This window comes from Jaculus jaculus, chromosome 1 (genome assembly GCF_020740685.1).
Source record: "Jaculus jaculus isolate mJacJac1 chromosome 1, mJacJac1.mat.Y.cur, whole genome shotgun sequence".
NCBI lineage: Eukaryota > Metazoa > Chordata > Mammalia > Rodentia > Dipodidae > Jaculus > Jaculus jaculus.
Genome location: NC_059102.1, coordinates 445,395 through 464,406, shown reverse-complemented (window position 1 = coordinate 464,406; position 19,012 = coordinate 445,395). Strand labels below are relative to the sequence as shown.

At 49.7% G+C, this 19,012-nt stretch overlaps 1 protein-coding gene across 1 annotated transcript; it reads right to left on the bottom strand.

Annotated features, from left to right (window-relative positions):
- Positions 1–322: 322 nt before the first annotated feature.
- On the bottom strand, positions 323–17,609 carry Adam8 (ADAM metallopeptidase domain 8). The gene is made up of 24 exons (XM_045141990.1): positions 17,519–17,609; positions 16,546–16,649; positions 15,486–15,562; positions 15,283–15,361; positions 15,127–15,203; positions 14,624–14,819; positions 14,323–14,382; positions 14,173–14,241; positions 13,767–13,933; positions 13,536–13,617; positions 13,115–13,263; positions 12,852–13,029; positions 12,461–12,550; positions 12,166–12,355; positions 12,005–12,080; positions 11,432–11,597; positions 9,178–9,255; positions 8,818–8,902; positions 8,192–8,306; positions 7,424–7,583; positions 6,867–6,932; positions 6,633–6,683; positions 3,350–3,424; positions 323–924 (listed from the first exon to the last, which is right to left on the bottom strand). The coding sequence occupies exons 1-24, from the start codon at positions 17,562–17,564 to the stop codon at positions 865–867; spliced, it is 2,496 nt and encodes an 831-aa protein (XP_044997925.1). The 5' UTR covers positions 17,565–17,609; the 3' UTR covers positions 323–864.
- Positions 17,610–19,012: the final 1,403 nt, after the last annotated feature.

Here is a 19,012-nt window from a genome sequence, read left to right as displayed (position 1 = left end):
GCCAGGACTGGATGGGGCAGGGCTGCTACATAGGTCGGATTGGCTCCTGCTCATCAGCTACCCAGCAGAATCCAGGAAGAAGGTAGTTTTGAGGTAGGGTCTCAATCTAGCCCAGGCTGACCTGGAACTTGTTCTGTATTCCAGGCTAGCCTCGAACTCATGGCGATCCTCCTACTTTGGCCTCCCAAGTGGTGGGATTAAAGGCGTGCACCACCACGCCAGGCTGTCGTAAAAAGCTTGATCATAAAAGTACTTTTGTTGTAAAAGTAGCTTGATCTGATGTAATAAAAACCTTCTGTCCTTTAGAACATGGTCCATAACCTACTGCTAAAATAGAATCTTTATTAAGGAGTAGTTTTCAGCTGCTGGCACCACGGCCATAAATGATGGTGCCTTCTGGGCTAGCATAAGCAGAACCATGGCCTTTTCTTCCTAAATCATGTATTTGGGTTGCATGTAAGTGTAGACCAAGCACGTGTTGATCCCTCCTCACCTACTACTCAGAGCTTCCTCAGCATTGGAAGGAGTCATGCAAGGGAGTCTGTGAGAGGGCTTTTGGAATCCAGAGCACTCAGAAAAGCAGTAGCCTCAGGGACAGACACCCACCCACCCACCAGTGGCTCCATCCTAGTCTGGTGACTGCAGACATGTGTCCAAAGCGAGTGACAGGACAGTCTGAGAGGACAGGCCTGAATTGGCCAGCAAGAGCCATAGAAGGATTCATTCTTGAGGTCAGAACAGTGTTTGCAGGTCTAGCCTTAGTCCTGAGCTGTGGCTCTGTCATCTAGGAGCATGTCCACTGGAACAAAGACTTCTTCAAACTTCCAAAGGCCCTCAAGAATCCCCTGGGGGTGCCCTTGCTAGTCACCTCCTCTGGACAGGAAGCTTCAGGGCAACCTTTGGGCCACCAGAAGGATTACCCTCCTAGGAGGAAAAGAAAATTAAAGTTAAAAATTGATACTATAGGGCTGGAGAGATGGCTTAGTAGATGCTTGCTTGTGAAGCCAAAGAACCCAGGTTCAATTCCCCATTGCCCACTTAAGCCAGAGGCACAAGGTGGCACACGTGTCTGGAGTTCACTTGCAGTGGCTGAAGGCCCTGGAGCGCCCATTCTCTATCTGCCTCTTTCTCTCTCTCTCAAATAAAATAAAAAGATTAAGAAATTGATACTATAAAAGTACAGTTGGCTGGTGCAGTAAGTGGCATGTCTGTTATGGGGAAAACCAACCACTTTCTAATTGAACTGGAGGCCCACTCCATGGGAGGGAATACATGGTTAGCATTGAAAACCTATTCAAAAAAGCCTATGGTGGGGAAGGTTAAGAGCCCTAGGGGAGTAGCACCTAGTTATCTGGCTAAATGCATATGTTATGCTCACCATCTGCTCTGTAAGCACTTTTCCTAATGTTCATACCCTATATTAATGCTACTCTTACTTTTGGTTAGAGAAGTTTCTCTTTTCAGATGGTGGTGACCACAAGAAAGACTCAAAAGGCACCACAGTGCTAAGAAGAAGTGACAGTAGAGTGTTCAGCACTGAGACATTTCTATCACAACTTCCAACACTCAGGGTCTATTGTGGAAGAGGTAAGACTGTAAGTGCCAAAGGAAGGGCAGAACTGCTTATAATGCACTCTTCCAGACACAAAATGGCCTGGATATTCATGACCTCACTGTGCCTGGCACTACCTACAGAAGACCCTCATAACAGGAGGAAAACATAATAACATCAAGATTAAAAAGAGAGACTAATTGAGAAGGGAAGGGGATATGATGGAGGGTGGATTTGTGAGAAGGGGAGGAAGTGGAAGAGGGAGAGAATTATCATGGCTTACTGTCTATGGAAGCTGTCACAAAAAAGGTATGTGTGTGTGCGTTTTAAAAAAAAGTACAAAAAAAAAAGAAATATCACACTGAAAAAATAAAAATAAAAAAATAAAAACAATAAAAAAAAGTACAGTTGAGGGCTAGAGAGATGGCTTAGCAGTTAAAGCACTTGCCTACGAAGCCTAATGACCCTCGTTTGATTCCCCAGTACCTACGTAAGCCAGATGCACAAGATGGCACATGCATCTGGAGTTCATTTGCTGTGGCTAAAGGCCCTGGCAAGCCTATTATCTCTATCTGCCTCCCCCCTCAAATAAATAATTAAAATATAAGAGAGTACAGTTTAATATTCCCTTTTCTGCTTTTAACTTATTATTTTTATTTTTGCATATGTGTAATGTTTGTAATGTGGCATGTATGATGTATATATGTGTATGTGCCATGCATATATATGTGCCTTTGCAGTACCCCACATGCTTGCCTGCAGCAAGAGTTGCTCACCTGCGAAGGCTGGAGTAGAACATTTGGTGAACTGCTCTGTTGCTCTTCTCCTGGTTTTGCTTTGAGTCTGAGTCTCCTTTTACTAATACTGGAGCTTGCTGGTCTCCCAAGATTCTCAGGTCTCTGCTCCCCTGGGAGACTGGGGTTACAGGAGCTTGTGGCCTTCTTCAGCTGTTTTATGTGGGATCTGGAGATTTGAACTCTGTCTGTCTCAGGTCCTCATACTTATGCAGGAAATGTACTTAACCACTGGGTCATCTCTCCAGCCTGAGATTTTTTTTTTTTTTTAACATTTTACTTACATATTTGAAAGAGAGACGGAGTGAGTGTGTGTGTGAGTGTGTGTGTGGGGGGGGGTATATCAGGGCCTCTTGTTGCTACAAATGAACTCCAGACATATGCACATTGTGAAAATGGCTTTACATGGATACTGGGGAATAGAACCCAAGCCAGTAGGCTTTGCAAACAAGTACCTTTAAACACCAGGTCGTTTCCTCAGTCCCTACATTCATTTACTTAAAGTTATTTTAATTTTTATTTGAGATATTTATTTACTAGAGAGAGAGAAAGAATGGACATGGCAGAGCCTCCTGCCATCACAAATGAACTCTGGGTGCATGTGCCACTTGGTGCATCTGGATTTACATGGGTACTGAGGAATCAAACCTGGGCCATCAGGGTTTGCAAGCAAACACCTTTAACCAGAGTCATCTATCCAGCCACATTTATTTAAATTTAGATTCTGAGTTCTACCAGCAATTCAATTGCCAGTCCTGTCCACAGATGACAGCTGCAGTGTTACTGATAACACTTCAGTACAGGATACTGAAAAGTCCTCTGATAGTATAAAGCAGGCATTAATCTATTACTGAGCACTCTCATTTTCTTTTCAGATAACTATCAAATTTTATCAGCCATAATTTAAGGAAACCACCCTCATACTCCAGAGCGGTGCCAGTCAGCCAAATGGCACAGGACTGCTCCTATGCAGATAGACTCCTTCCCTATTGAGGGGGCTCACCTGAGTCACTCCTGGCATGGTGTCTCCAGCCCTGGGCTTCGATGGTGGCAATGGGGGTGCAAAGGTTGGCTTGACCTAGGCGAAAGCAGACACAGCTAATGGAGGGTGCCTCCTAAATAGGAAAGACCCTGCCCCAAGCTTCATACCCTGAAGGCCTCCTGCTCTACTCCAGCCTGGCTTCAGGCTTTTGCCTTTACTTAGCTCTCTACTGGAAAACCCTCCAAGGCTGCCCTACCCAGAAAATAAAGCCTGAACCTGGCAGAGCTCCCAGTCTTGTGCCAGGTGTCCCACTCTATGTCACAGCCTCACCTGCACAACACCAATCCCCAACATTACCCTGAGGGCTCTGAAGTTTCCAGAATTCAGATCTTCTATGAAGCTCAAAAGCCAAGAATCAACTATTCAAACATGTTTCTTTGCATTTCCTATTCCTCAGGGGGGGAAGGCAGGCCACCTGGCAATGGTAGGTGTTAGCAGCCCATAAGGGCTCTGCTGAGTACTTTCCTCCTGGGCAAGGCACAGTTTGGCTACAGACTACACCTTGGCCTCCACTCGCTGATAAATGTCTGCTCATCTCCACCTCACCCTCCCCATTCTGCCTGTTGAAACTACTCCTAGGATGAGTTTTGCGACTCTTATATAAGTCTAAAGTGAATCCAAAATAAGAAGCTGAAAGGGAAAAAGAGAAAATCATATTGTTCCACATATATTGGTGCTCATGCCTGTAATCTCAGTATTCAGGAGGCTGAGGCAGGAGGATTTCCATGAGTTAAAGGCTATGGACTCCACAGCCAGGGATACATAGTGAAATTAAAACCAGCCTGAGGGTTGGAGGGATGGCTTAGTGGTTAAGGCGTTTGCCTGCAAAGTCAAAGGACCCAGGTTTGATTCCCCAGGATCCATGTTAGCCAGATGTACAAGGTGGCGCATGCATCTGGAGTTCGTTTGCAGAGGCTGGAGGCTCAGGTATACCCATTCTCTCTCTCTCTCCCTCCCTCTTTCTCTCTGTCAAATAAATAAAAATAAAATATTTGTAAACCAGCCTGAGCTGGGTGTAGTGGCACACACCTTTAATCCCAATACTCTAGAAGCAAAGGTAGGAGGATTGCTGTGAGTTTGAGGCTACCGTGAGACTACATAGTGAATTCTAGGTTAGCCTGGGCTAGAGTGAGACCGTACCTTGAAAAACTAAAAACAAACAAACAAAACCAGCCTGATTTACAGGGTGAGACTCTGTTTCAAAACCGAAAAGGAAGAAGAGGGTGGGGGTGTGGGGGTTAGTGGTGGTGGTGGTGGTGGAGGAGGAGGAGGAAAAATCCTGTTGCACAAGCACAGTAACAATTGTTGGAGGCTAGCATGAGTGTGCCAGGGTTTGGGGAGCTAGAGGATTTTGAATCATCAAGTCACCACAAAGATGGGAGAAACCACAGACATGTAAGATCCATGATATCTCCACCAAAAAAAAATTATCACTCACACCCTGTAGCAGACAGCTTCAGGTTCACTGCGATGAACTTCAAGACCAGGCACAGTTATGGAGGAAGGTATATTTATTGAAGCTTACAGATCCAGGGGAAGTTCCATAAATGGCAGAAGAAGCTGGCCTGCCTTCACAGGACCAAGCAGAGAGAGAGAGAAGTACAAGCCTAAAAGCCACAGCACACTTCAGGAACTCCAGCTAGGCACATTTTGCATATCTTTAGATTGAAATCTGAAACCCACCACCACACCTTAAGATCCACCCAGTGACACTGCCTCCAGCCTGGTGGCTGCAAATGCAAACTACAAACAAATAAAAAACATAATCTATGGGGGGGGGAGGCATCTATTCAAACCACCACACATCCCAAAGCCAAGTTAGGCATGGTGGTGCACACCACATCCACTCAGTTACAAAGCAGACAAGGGCTGGAGAGATGGCTTAGAAGTAGTTAAGGTGCTTGCCTGCAAAGCCTAAGGATCCAGGTTTGACTTCTCAGTGCCCTCGTAAAGCCAGATGCACAAAGTGGCACATGTGTCTGGGGATCATTTGCAGTAGCTACAGGTCCTGGCACACCTCTTCTCTCTCCTTCCCTCTTTCTCTCAAAATAAATAAATAAATAAAATATATTTTAAATAGCCAGGTGTGGTGGTACACGCCTTTTAATCCCAGCACTCAGGAGGCAGAAGTAGGAGGATCACTGTGAGTTCGAGGCCACCCTGAGACTACATAGTGAATTCCAGGTCAGCTTGAACTAGAGTGAGACCTTACCTTGAAACCCCTCCCCCCCAAAAAAAAGAAACAGACAAATACAAACTGGGTGACATTCAAACTGAATCTGCACTTCCAAATTACAAAACACAGACTAATAGTCACTTGAGAGCCATGAGTGGGCCTGGAGAAGCAGATGAGGTACAATTCTCATGTACTGACCCTACCAAGGGAGGCTGAGTAAAGGGGATGCACAGATTCTATGTCTGCAAATTTTCTGTAAATCTAAAATTTGCTTAAACTTAAATCAAGTCCTCACTGTTCTAGGGCAGAACAAGGTAACTCACCCTTCAGACCTCACTCATGCTGCCCTTAGGGAATCTTCCTGGAGCCCACTTTGTAGCTTTTCCAGACTTTACTTGCTCACCAGAATGCCCCTTTACCTACCACAGAGGTGGACAGAGGCTTATCTGGAAAAAGTATCAGTAATACTGGATGAAGAACTGACTTGTGCAGTTGGGGCCTATGCCACAGACTGGGAAGGAACCAGTGTTTGTTCCCTTGCTGCCCTAAGTTTGTTCCCCACCCCTAAGGGAGCACGCAGGTCCTCCACTAGCCCAATTATGGTCTTGGAGCATCCGTCGAAGGCTGGGGCCAGGACAGTGTCCCACAAGTTCCCAGAAGTGGGAAGAGACTCTCAAGGCTAGGAGAAGGGAGCCGTTTCACCCAGGTGGGTAAATCCTACTGGGGAAGGACTGCAATATCTCAAGGAGAGTGGGAATTAACATCCACTTGCAGGCTGAAAATGGCATTTTGAGACTTTTCAAACCCCAAAGCTAAGCCAGGCATTGTGGTGTACCCTTTTAGTCCCAGTACTTGGGAGGCAGAAGTAGGAGAATTGCTGTGAGTTGACCTGGGACTACAGAGTGAGTTCCAGGTCAGTTTGGGCTAGAGTGAACTCTACCTTGCAAAACAACAACAACAAAAAACTCAAAGCCTCCTTCAAAGAGAAACATGAGATGGCCCAGTCCATGGGCAAGAGGCCATAGGCCTGCAGGTATGGAGGTTCTCCTAAAGGTTATATCTTCTTACCTGCTTGGGCTTCAGCTTTGGGAGGGACTTTGTGGGCGGGGCAGGCCTGAGCTGATAGAGAGAAAGGTAGTGTCAAAGACCCACAGACCAGACCAAGGTTAAAGGGCAGGGCTGTGCCTTTTTCCTTCCAGTCTTCTGAATCTATAATTAGGTGGATAGTGGGCTAGCCTGGCCCCAGGTTCCCAGGTGGCTTTAATGCTCCCAGAACACACATGGCTGCTCTTCAGGGCTCACCTGGTCTGGCACCTGCTGCTTGTAGACAGGAACTGGAAGGGGTGGACTGAACATGGCAACTGGAGGCTTCAGGGTACAGAGTTGTGAGCCTGGACTCTGAGCAGAGTTAAGATCCTATCCCCCTCCCCTGACCCACCGCTTTTCCATGAGGCCCTCTGCTTCAGAACCCCTAGGTTCTTGCACCTCACATATGGAAGAGGAAAACATAGCCCTCTGTGCCAAGGCACTGCACAGGAACCTTTTCCCTGCACACTCCAGGTCTAAATGCATTGCCTGTCCCTTTTCCTCAGCAATGCTGGCCTATCAAAGCTATGGAGAAACAAGGGTATTTTCTTTTCAGGACCCAAGGCTGAAGAGCCCTCAGAACCAAAGCTCCTTGGAGGATAGCTTTTGACACTCAGTCCTCCACGCCTCCATGGGGTGATCAAAGTAGCCACTCTGCCCAGTCCACAGTAGAGTACATGGGCTTTACCATTCTCAGTGGTCATACACCAGGGCAGAGGAATAGGACCCCTAAGTATCCTTCATTCTAGAATCTGTCAGGGGACAGTGCTTACCGCAAGGGATAGCCTCTTTGGGGTCACTGTGGGTCTGGGGGGCTGGCTGGTAGAGACCAGCTCTGTGGGAGCTGGAATCTTGCCTTTAGCTGGCATATCACTGCCCCTTACGTAGAACAGGGGGTTTGAAAGCCCTGGCGTGGGCTTGGGAGCCACAGTCCTGAAGAGAAAAAGAGGTAATGAGTAGCTGGTCCCAGTCCCAGCAAGGGGCTTTGAGATTCTATGACATAGCCATCCCAACCTAGGCTGGGGTCTCTGCTCTGGTATATCCCACACATGATTCAAGCAAAGTTTGTGGCCACAACCACATATGTGCAGGTCCAGCAGATCAAGGAGCAGGCCCCTCAACAGGCAGCCGTGTTGGAGAGATACTTGGAGGCCCTGGGCAAGTCTGTCTTGTTGCAGCCAGCTTATGGGTCAGGATTTTGGCTCATGGCACAGTAGGAGTCTATGGGGTGCACAAGACCCTGGCTGGGGGGCTCTGTCTCAACTCTGGATTACCACACCCCAGCCTGTCACCTACACTGTCCCATTCTGGCCCCTGAGAGGAAGGGTCTACAGCAGACATCTTGGGAACCTCCTGAGCTTCCTACCCAGGCCTGACTAACCCCTGTGGAACCCCAAGTCCTCCTATCCCCAGGGCTGTCTATGTAGGCCTGCTGCATGAAGCTGTGGTTTTCTTTCTCAAACAGCTGCAGAGCCATTTCCCATATTGAACACCGGAAGTATGTCTCACACACAGGCATGTCACAACCAGCCTGTCCTCACCTCCTCTGGACTTGGCTCCAGGCCTTGCGGTAGATGATGAAACTTGCCAAGATGACTATCACTACCACCAGGATCACCAGGGCCACAAGCACACTGACTGGAAGGCTCCTGGATGCTGTGAGACACATGGTCACATGTCACCCATGGCCAGAGGGTAGCTGGACCAAGAGCTGGAGTGGGCCCTTGAAAGACAGAGTCTTCTCAGCTTTGACCAGGTGCTGGGCCCCACATCCCACATCTAGCCAAGTGCCTAAGGATCCCCCAGCAGAGGGCCCAGTACATTACACCAGCGCTCCTGGCTCTCCAGCAACAGGTTGGAAGGCGTGGTGCAGGGCTCCAGGTGCACAGAGCCGCTACCACCGTTGCGGCCTAGCCAATCCCCAGAGGCCGTGGTGCTACCGACAGCCACGTGCTCAGTGGCCACTGGAGAGGAAGACACTATACAGTAGTAGTCCTGGGTGCCTGGGCCAAGGAGGGACTAATAGACTTAGGGTAAGGCCAGCTGACCTTGCTCTGAGCAAGACACTTCTCTGTCCTCTCTAGGGGGTGGGGACATGGGCCCCTTCTTGACTGCCCTCAGGGCTAGTGTCTCCAAACACCACCTCCTGTGGTCTCCAGCATCCTACCTGCATGCACGTCTGACAGCAGCTCTGAGCAATGGGGTAGGGCCCAACCTGCCTGGCAGTGGCACTGCCTTTTGTGGTTGCACACCTGGAGGGAGAGCCAGGTCTTAGGGACATGTTCCCACAGGGCAGCTAGCTCAAATGCAGCACACAAAAAGCCCCCTGTGCCTTGCCCACATATGCTTATCAGGGTCTCTCCCCAGTGACCAAAGACCTCACTGGAGGGCACCTGTACCTCCTAAACCCCAGAGGGTCCTTGTCAAGACCCTCACCAATAGAACACAGGGCTGCTACACCCACAGTTGCCACTGCCACACTTCATCAGACAGGCAGGGGCATGCCATCTCTTAAGGCCACACATACCCCATGGTTGTGACACTTGGTGGAGCAGTTTTTAGATCCATAGATGTGGAGATCCTGGCAGTGTCCTTCCCAGCAAACCTGGAAGGTAAAGAGAGGGCTGGATAGCTGGTCTGGATCCAACCCCCACTCTACCTCCCTCAAACACAAAGTATAAGCTTGGGATAGCCAGTGTGGTCACACTCCAGTATGACCATGCCCTCAACCATCCAGGCAAGCCTCACCCATGAGGGAGGTGCTAGGCTAGCTGATCCTGCTGCCCAAGGGTCACTTCTGGTGGGGTGGTCTACAAAATAGTGACTGGGAACAGATGTCCACCTGCCAGACTGACTACCTTCTCAGTTTCCATGTGTTAGGTACTTTGAATAGATGGCCCCCAATATATTCAGTGTTTTATTAGTTTGTAGTTTGCATTTGCAGCCACCTGGCTGGAGGCAGTATCACTGGGCAGATCTTAAGGTGTGATGGTGGGTTTCAGATTTCAATCTAAAGATATGCACAGTGTGCCTAGCTGAAGTTCCTGAAGTGTGTTATGCTGTGTGGCTTTTGGCTTGTGCTTCTGTCTGTCTCTGCTTAGACCTGTGAAGGCAGGCCAACTTCTTCTGCCATTATAGAACTTCCCCTGGATCTCTAAGCTTCAATAAATATCCCTTCTGCCATAACTGTGCTTAGTCTGGAAGTTCATCTCAGAGAACCTGAAGCTGTCTGCTACAGAAGTTGGTACCAAGAAGTGAGCTGAGATGTACCTGACCATGTGGATGTTTTGGAACCTTTGTTTTGCAGGAATGGGTATGGACTTGGTGCTTGCAACTGAAGATGCCTTCTGGAGTGGTAAGCCAAGTTTTATGGACTATTCTGATGAGAGTTTGAGAATGCTAAGTGCAGACAGTATTGAACTTCAAGGCTTGGCTTATGAGCTTTCTAAAGGGAAATAAAGACTACCGAAGACTTTGTTGGAACTGGGCTACTGGCATAAGGGCTAGCTGCATTCTGAGAGATTTAAGATTTTAAGTTGGAAAACCTCAAGCAAGTTAAAATTACAGGTACTGAGACTGGTTTTAGGTTACTGAACCTTCTATTGTCAAACACATTAGCAATCTTAGGGAAGATGATCCAACTGCTTTACATTAAAACAATGGAAAGGATGTCTGAGGAAGGACTATCATAGAAATGCAAACTCTTTTGAAAGAGTTGACTGAAGAAGAAACCTGCTTTTCAAGGCTATGATTTATTTCATCCCTAAATTAAGAATATGGCTGTGTCCTGCACACCTGGTATTGGTTTCAGAAGCAAGAAAAATGTGCGTAGTAGTTGTGCATTGCAAATGGTTTCAGGAGCCACTGCTGAGATGTGGCATGAGGCAGGGCCTAATTTCCTGATAGGCTGAAAGAGCCTTTAGAAGATGGACTGTGGCTTGCATGAAGACCTGAAAACGTTTTGGATATACCAGGACTATGCAAGGGCTACCATAGAGCAAGGATGGAAGTGTTGCCTAGCTACTCTGCCCAGTTGGAGGGGTGGAAATGGAAAATCTGAAGACTATCAGTCTCTGGTTATGCTGAACTTGAACTACAGAAGTTTGATATTTGTTTGATGGTGGTTGAGTTTGCATTGTTTTAGTCTCTCCTTGCTATGCATTATACCAGTTGAAAATGTTTACTCTGTGCCCTTATATGTTGAAAGTATTTAACTTGTTTGATTTTATAGGACTTACTATCTTAAATTGGTCAAGACTGTGGGGACCTTTGAAATTGAACTGAGTACAATTTACATTGTGTGATGGTTAGGAATCTACTGGGGGCCAGGGGCGGAATGTGGTAATTTGAATAGATGGTATTTTATTAGTTTGTAGTTTGCATCTGCAGCCACCTGGCTGGAGGATGTGTCACTGAGCAGATCTTAAGGTGTGGGTGGTGGGTTTCAGATTTCAATCTAAAGATATGCAAAGTGTGCCTAGCTGGAGTTCCTGAAGTGTGTTATGCTGTGTGGCTTTTGGCTTGTGCTTCTCTCTCTCTGCTTGGACCTGTGAAAGCAGAGCCAGCTTCTTCTGCCATTATGGAACTTCCACTGGATCTGTAAGCTTCCATAAATGTCCCTTCCTCCAAAATTGTGCCTGGTCTGGAACCTCATCTTAGCAAGCCTGAAGCTGTCTGCTACAGCATGCAGAGGCCCATGTCCACATTTCTTCACCAGCCAAAATGGTCTGCGGATGGCTGGGACACAGATAGGCTTCAACAGCAACTACTGCTCAGCTTACCTTCCCCTCCTCGCACTTGGTGCCCTGGAGCACTGGTTCATAGATGTCAGTGTTGCTGTCTGTGAGGAGGGCATGGCAGACTCCCATGTGGGAGGAGAAGGTACAGGAGCCACGCTCAGGGGGCTTCTGGCCCCCTGCACAGTACAGGACCCCACATCGGTTGACCCTACAGATAGAATGCAGGTTGTATTTGCAGGTATACTGGACACATGCCCAGCACCACAGAACACTGGTCCAGGACACTCCTTCCCTCAAAGATGAAAGGTGTAGATTGGTGTCTCTGGGCAGGTCAGACCCCCAGAGAGCCAACATCCTCACAAAGCAGGACTCCTTTATGGGGGAGGACCATCCCTGCTAATGAGGATATTCATGTCCTGGGCCTAGCAGTTTGGCTGTTTAAAACGAGGACCTCTTGCCAGTGCAAATAAACACCAAATGCATGTGCCACTCTGTGCATTGGGCTTTACGTGGGTTGTAGGGAATCAAACCCAGGCCTGCTAGGCTTTGCAAGTAAGCACTTTTAATAACCACTGGGCAATCTCACCAGCCCAGCAATTTGGATTTGATACTTACTTGCCAGAGAGTATTCTGCCACTGCAGCCTGGAGGTATGGTGTAGGTAAAGCAGGCATCTGCTGCAACTGATACTCCTGTTGGGCCAGGGGAGGTTAGCCTGGCCAAGGTCATGGCCACCCCACAGGTAGTGCTCCCAATTTATGCTCACATTTGCCTCACCTGGCCCCCATAGTTCCTGGCACTGCTGGGCCATAGTGGGGCAGTTTCCATTGAAGCAGTAGCCCCCCGGGCAGGGGGTGCCATTCTGCTGGAAGGCATCCTCAGGGCATGTTGGCTTTTGGCCATCACAGAACTCCTCCAGGTCACACTTGTCCTTCTGAGGGCGGCATAGCTCACCAGCTGGCTTTACCTGGTCCAGCAAAGAGGCTCTTTGAGGGACAGGCCCAGATGATATACAAGCAGCCTGATAACCCTGGATTTGACTGGGGTAGGTCATTGGTGGGGTCCAACTTACCTTGCACTCATGACAGCAGTCACCATGGGCACACACTGCATCCTTGGCCAGCTGACAGGTACTGGCATTGCAGCAGGGATTCTGACAGTCCTGTGGGTGGGGGTGGGGGAGGCAATGGTTTGGTTTGATTGGCTGCACCCTGACTAGAGCTGGCTCCAGGATGGAGGACCTCTATGTGACCACTGGGTAGGGAAGCCTATACCACTCTATCCTTTACAGGTTGTTGGGGGCTCAAAAGAACAGGATGACTTGTGATCCATAATAGCCATGTATACTGTGGGCACAGAATGTCAGGCTTGAGAGGCCACTCTCAAGAACACTCTCAAGAACAGAGGTTGTGGACCCCACACTGATATTGATGAACAGAGATCCAGGATGGAGTGGGACAAACCTGAGGGGCACCACAGTCACACTGCTCCCCACGTTCCACAAATAAGTTTCCACACACAGGGTCGCCCACCAGGCGGTTGACATCTGGGGCATTGGCCAGGCAGCCTGTCTGGGGTTTTTCCATGAATATCTGCAGATCAGACTGGCTACACCTGCTGAATATCCTGGGAAACTTGGAGCTGAGGGCAGAGAAGGTATTGCCATCATGGAAGAGTCATGTGCCAGGTTGCCTCTTCCCACCTGCCATGCCCCACAACACTTCACCCAAAGCTTTCCGTCATGATGCAGCCGCCTCGCTCCTGGGACACAGGGCAGTAGCAGCCCTGGATATTCTCATCGTGGTTCATGCCTAGGTTGTGGCCCAGCTCATGGGCCATGGTGGATGCCACGCCAATGGAGTTCTTGTTGTGATCCTATGAGGACAGCTGTTTTGTTAGGTCTCTTTTCTGCCTCCCATCCCTTTCCCTATTCTCTTAGAGCCATGGCACCCAAGGGTGTGATGCTGCTTCCTGCCAACACCTTAGCACATAAAACCAGGTATCAAGTCTATCACAAGAGTAGGTGACCAAGTGTGTCTTACAGACCTGGGCTAAAGGCCCCATCCTCTTCGAATGCCCAGCTCAGGATCTGTGTTCAGCTATCCAGTAATAGCCAGGTTAGAAAACTTGGATAGGGGTTCCTTCACCTGGTTTACAGCTCCTGAATCCTGGGAGCACACAGCAGACACCCTGGCCAGTCCCACAGTTGTCCCAATAAAGTCAACACCCCTAGAAACAAACATGAAGTGTATAGTTTGGATGCAGCTCTCAGTCCTTCCCCATGTCTACCCAGCTGTCCTGCCTTGAAGGTTGGGCTGGACAGAGGCCAACCAGCTGGCTTGGATCTCCTGGCTGTGATGGGTGCTGCTGCCACTCACGTGATGAGCTGCACGTTGTCATGTGGAAGCCGGCCCAGCAGGTCTCTCGCCCTCCAGGACAGAAAGTTTTCTAGTGTGACATTGGCATAGCGGCTGATGGAGAACTTGTCTCTATTCCATATCTCTAGGCCCACCAGGACCACACGAAAATTGAGTTCCTGATAAAGCTGCAGAGGACAAGAAGCTTTCAGGATCAGGCTGGAACATGATAGGCTTGTTGGGTGGGAATGAGGAGCAGACAGGAGTGTCACATCCCAGGTACTGCTGAAGGGTCACAGAGCATGGGGTGCTGGCCAGATCATGAGCTTAGCACTGAGCCATCCCTACCTCTGACCCACTAGCTATATTGTCCCCTCCCACAGAATAGCATCTCCTCTCCAGTGACTAGACCCTTGGGCAGCTCTACCTTGTCCACGTGGTTCACCACCTCTAGCACTCGACTGCGCACAGCCTCTCTGCTCCCCAGCAGCTGGAGCTAGAGACACAAGACCTTCAAGTGAGGCCCTGGCAACTATGTCCCAGCCAACTCAGCCTATTCTACCCCTGAAGCCCTCACCTCTCTGCTGTCTGTGACGACATATAGCTCCACGTAGCGGATTCCATGGGTTGGCCAGTTCTGAGGAAAAAGCCAGTCAGCCTTTCTGGCCCCAGCCCATCCCAGAGCCCAGTTTGTCCTTTGTGCTGTAAGGCACCATCCAGACAGCCCTAGTTAAGAAAAGGGTCATCTCTGCAGCTGCAGGAATGAACCAGGCCCACCCATTGGCATAGGGCTGGCACCAAGGAAAATGGCAACAATGTCCAGGCTCAGGCATGGGTCCTACAGCTAGACTTGACAAACAGGGGATGAAACCGTTTACCTGGGGCTGAGACCTGAAGAGTGCCGAGACTCGAGGCTCTATTCCCAGGAGGTTGTGGAGGCTGGTATTGCTGACCCCACAAGTCCCAGCTTTCTGCTGCAGGTGCTTGGCCTGGTACATTGCATGCCGTCCTTCCTCACCTCCCTCATCTAGAGGCTCTATCAGGTGGACAGTGGAACCCACCTGGAAAAAGCCCCTGAGGGGAGAGCCAAGTCAACAGTGGACATCACCAGCCTGTCCCTACTTGTCTATCTGGGAGTATAGGGTGCTCCAGTCTGTGCCCACTGTACCCTCTGCACTGCAGCCAGTGACAACCAGGCTTGTGAGTAAAGGAAAGCATGTGGGTTTTGCAGAAGTGCTAACTCCTAATGAGCTCTGATCAAGAGCTTCCACACATTTCCAAACTCAGAGCAGGAAAAAAGTCTATCCCCAAGTACCTTTTTAAAATCTGCTTCAGCTTACACATTTGTAGAATAGGGTTCTGTTTGGTCTGTAGCACACACCTGAGGCCAGCACAAGTGCTGAGGCTGGCAGCTGAGCCTTGGTGCCCTTCCACATGGCCCTGGTAGAGACAGTGATCCTGAAAGAGAAGTGAGAGGGGTCACAAGTCATACTGTCATAATCCTGCTGGCCTAGGGAGGGCTGTCCCAAACTCATACCTGCCCATGCAGCTGCTCTGTCACCTCAGAACCATTGGCAACTGAGTAGGTCTCCTTGTAGCCAGAGCCCAGCAGGTCCCTGGAAGAGAACCACTAGAGGTCCCTGGCCCCATCTCACCCTGAACCTCCCCAATGGGAAACTGGGTCAGGAGTCTAGCATGCCCCCTGCCCAGGTACCAAACTGAGGGTCAGAACCTACTCACTTGTTCTTCTGTAGGTGGAGGGTGAAAGTGTGCTCTCTGGCCCCAAGGACATAGCTCACGCTTTCTGGGTATGGCCCCTGGATGACAGTAAGTGGCTTCTAGCATCAAACTAGAGATCCAGGTAATGGAGATTCCTCAGGAGATCTTTTGCCAGGAAACTTTGGGGACACATTAATCTCAGGCAGGCCAGAAGGTGGCTGGAGCCAGGATGGGCTGTTCTATCAATCTCCCAGGTGAGAGAAAAAGACACAGGGCTCCTTGACCCTCCAGGCCTAGTTTCTCCTCATTCCACAAGAATGTGGATGACAATACCCCTTCTCAGAGAGAATAAGGTGAGGGTAGCAACCCTGGTCAGGCATCCCCTAAATTCAGCAACAAGGAAGTGGAAGCAGGGGTAGGATAAACAGGTTTCCCTATTGCCACTGTCTTGCCAGCTGGCCACACTATCTATCCCCAGGAGTTTCATGGCAGGAACTTGTTGCATATTCTGTGGCTCTGCTACCATTTGGCACAAGCTTGTTGGCCCTGTGTATATTATCCACTGGGTGAAGCGGGAGAATAGGGCAGAAGTACTTTCCTGGTCACCCAGGCAATAATCTTCCCTAGCAGGGATCCCTCAGCAGCCCACGGGCAATCTCAGTTCTCAGCTCCGGGAAATCCCAGGCTGGGGAAGTGTCATAGCACACATATAGCGTTGGGGTGAACAAGCCACTAATCTGATAGCTGCTGCCAAGTGAAACTGGGGAGTGGCCTGAGCCAGCACAGCTGCCATCCCTTTCCTTGGGTAAAGGGTTCCTCCAGCTTGGTAAACTGGCTACTAAAGGAGAGGTAGCGGGTCCTATGGCCCACCCTGGAGGCCTCATGCTGTAGCAGGGTGAGGCAGGAGGAAGTCATACAGAGAGCACAGGAGGGAAGGACTGTGGTCACACCCAGAAGCAAAGATAGATCTAAGTGACTTCCAGCCCCTTAGGTGTTTTCTCAAGTCCTAGAGCTGTGTGAGGCAGCCCCCAGAGCCCTTGGGGTCTCTCTATAGAAACAGGCTCTGAATGAATAGGCTTACCTTGTGGGGGGTTAGAGCTCGATGGGCACGGGATTTAGCCAGGCGCCGGGGCCACACTACTTCATACTGTTCCACGTGAGGCAAAGGGGACTCTGGGGCAATTGCTGTAGGAGAGAAGGAATCTATAGGTATAATAGGGGCTTCCTGCTCCAGACAAGCCTCAAGGTCTATGCCTAAAACATCAGTGGGCCTATACCAGTCAGAGTAACTGATGTTGGCATACCTGTGCAGAGCCTGGAGACTCCAGCCATTCCAAGAACCTGCCCAGGGAATATACACTCGGGCCCTGGAGACAGGTCTAGTCCAGCACTTGCAGAGAGTTGACATCTTTTCATCTCCTCTAGTCACATGATCACATCTAACTAGTAACCAAAGTAGACCCCCTCCCAGGCTGCTTTGTTCCCATGAACAGAAAATTTTCTTATATCCAACAACAGTTTAGGGACCCTAGTAGCTCCAGTTTTAGAGACCACTTGGCCCACAGGAGTCTCTTTTCTCAATCCCAAGCCTCCAGAACTGAAAGGAAGGGCCACCCCCCACCCCAACCAGCAGCTTCCCAAAGACAGAGGTACACCAAGCCTTCAAGGTGGGAGACAGTACCTATGCAGCTAGGGAGCAGGCTGCTGTAATTCTGAGCTCCTGTTCCTGCTTGGCTGGAGGGCCCTGGTAGGGAGGTCAAGACCCCACTACTATACTAGTGAACCCAGGATCCTAAGGCTCCTCTAGCAGCCAGGGGGCCTGCTCTCTGCTGGTATCGATGCCCCTGTCAGACAGCTCACAAGAAATGTCATAGCAGCCAACTCTTAACATTTCATTAAAAATAAAATAAAATAAAAAATCCCTGCCCTACTATTCCTATTCCTCAGAGACAATTCCAGGGAGGCCAAATGATCTGGCTGAAATAGGGACAGTAGGAGGGCCACCCCAATCCAAACCCAGATGGGATCATTGAAATCAGCCAATCGTCACTTACCCCATGTCCACAGGGTGCTGAGCAGCCAGAGCAGGAGGCTGTTCATGGTGCAATATTTCCTACAGAGGGAGCAATCTCAGAGGTCCAGCCCAAGTCTCCACAGCTGGGCTAGTACTTCTTTCTATATGCCCCGCCCACAGAGCAGAGCTGGCCAATTGCAGGGCTGTAGGGTGGGACAGGGCGTGTACCTGGAGATGGGCACCCCACCCACTGATCTAGGCCACTAGGCTTCCAATATAGCCAGGCACTCTGGAGCCCTTTCCTGGGTGGCCTTCTGGTAACCCTGTAACAAACACCTTGTCCGTCATAATTATGGGCCAAATTAATAGGGACTAGAGGAGGTGAACTAACCAAATTGAACAACTCTAAAATTCTGGTATTCCCCCAGTTCTGGTGGGGAAACCAAAGCCTCACCTTCCAGTTATGCCAGAGCCCTTGGAAAGGATTCAGTCTGAAAGTCTTTTGGAGGGGAACTGACTTGTGAGAAGCTATGTGCCTTTTAGGAAGTGGGGACTTTCATTTCCTGGGAAACAGAAAGCCTAAGGCAGATAAGAAGTGGCAACATGGACAGGTCCATCCTGTGTGTGGCGGGGGAGGAGAGATGGGAGACCAATCAGGGAGGTGACCTGGTCTAGGTAACAGGCAAGCAAGCAGGCTGGCTGACCACCCAACTCGGTTAACCTGCTGTGGTCCCTATGGGACAGGTTCCTCATATAACCCTGGTTTCTACCCAAACCACCCTGAAGAATGGGACTGAACCAGAGCTTGCAACATCACCAACATGGCCTGGTTCCCAGTTTCTCCAGGTGGGTCTGTTACCCTTGGGAACCTAAGATACCTGGGGCTGCAGCCAAACCTGTTTGCCCTTTGTGTCAATGTCCCCCACTGTCACTGCCTTGTGAACACAGTGTGGGTAGACCTCATAGCCTTCCCAGACCTACCACACCTGAGGTAGCTTACAGAGGAAGGAGGCTTCCCTAGACCCTCAGCAAGGCCTGGCAGTTCAACCTCCTACTGGTGGTTTCAGGAGAGGAGATTGACAGGGCTAGGCTAGAATCTTGGACTGTGCTCTGAGGATTGTACTGAAGGGTCTCAGCAGGGTCAAAAATGCACTGTCACCCTCCATCCCAACACTTAGGTCAGAAATGCAGCAGAGTTCAGGCATCTCACAGGTGACCTGTTGCTTGGGCCATCAGCCCATGGTGCCCAGGGCTGGAGCAGACCTTGGACAACAGGGAGGCAGTGAGTAGGCTCCTGGGTAAGGCTCACCTCTGCTTGCACAGGACATTAAACAACTATATAATTTTGCTTCTCTTCCTTTTCCCCACATTGCCAGTTAGGAGGCAGTGCAGATTCAAGGCAACACATCATCAAGTACATCCAAGGCAAAGCCAAAGCTGCTGCCAGTGTGCACTACTTCTTGTAAGTTAGCCATGGCGATGCAGGTGAAGCTGAAGAGCAGGGATTTAGTGAAAAGCCAGGACCTAGTGGGGC

Bases quoted from the DNA above. Each gene is read 5' to 3' on its own strand.
- Adam8 (XM_045141990.1), bottom strand. From the start codon at position 17,564: ATGAACAGCCTCCTGCTCTGGCTGCTCAGCACCCTGTGGACATGGG. The intron at 15,563-16,545 runs GTAAGCCTATTC...ACTGTCATCCAG, and splicing joins GAGCTCTAACCCCCCACAAG to GGGCCATACCCAGAAAGCGT. The intron at 12,081-12,165 runs GTGAGGCAAATG...CTGGCCCAACAG, and splicing joins CCAGGAACTATGGGGGCCAG to GAGTATCAGTTGCAGCAGAT.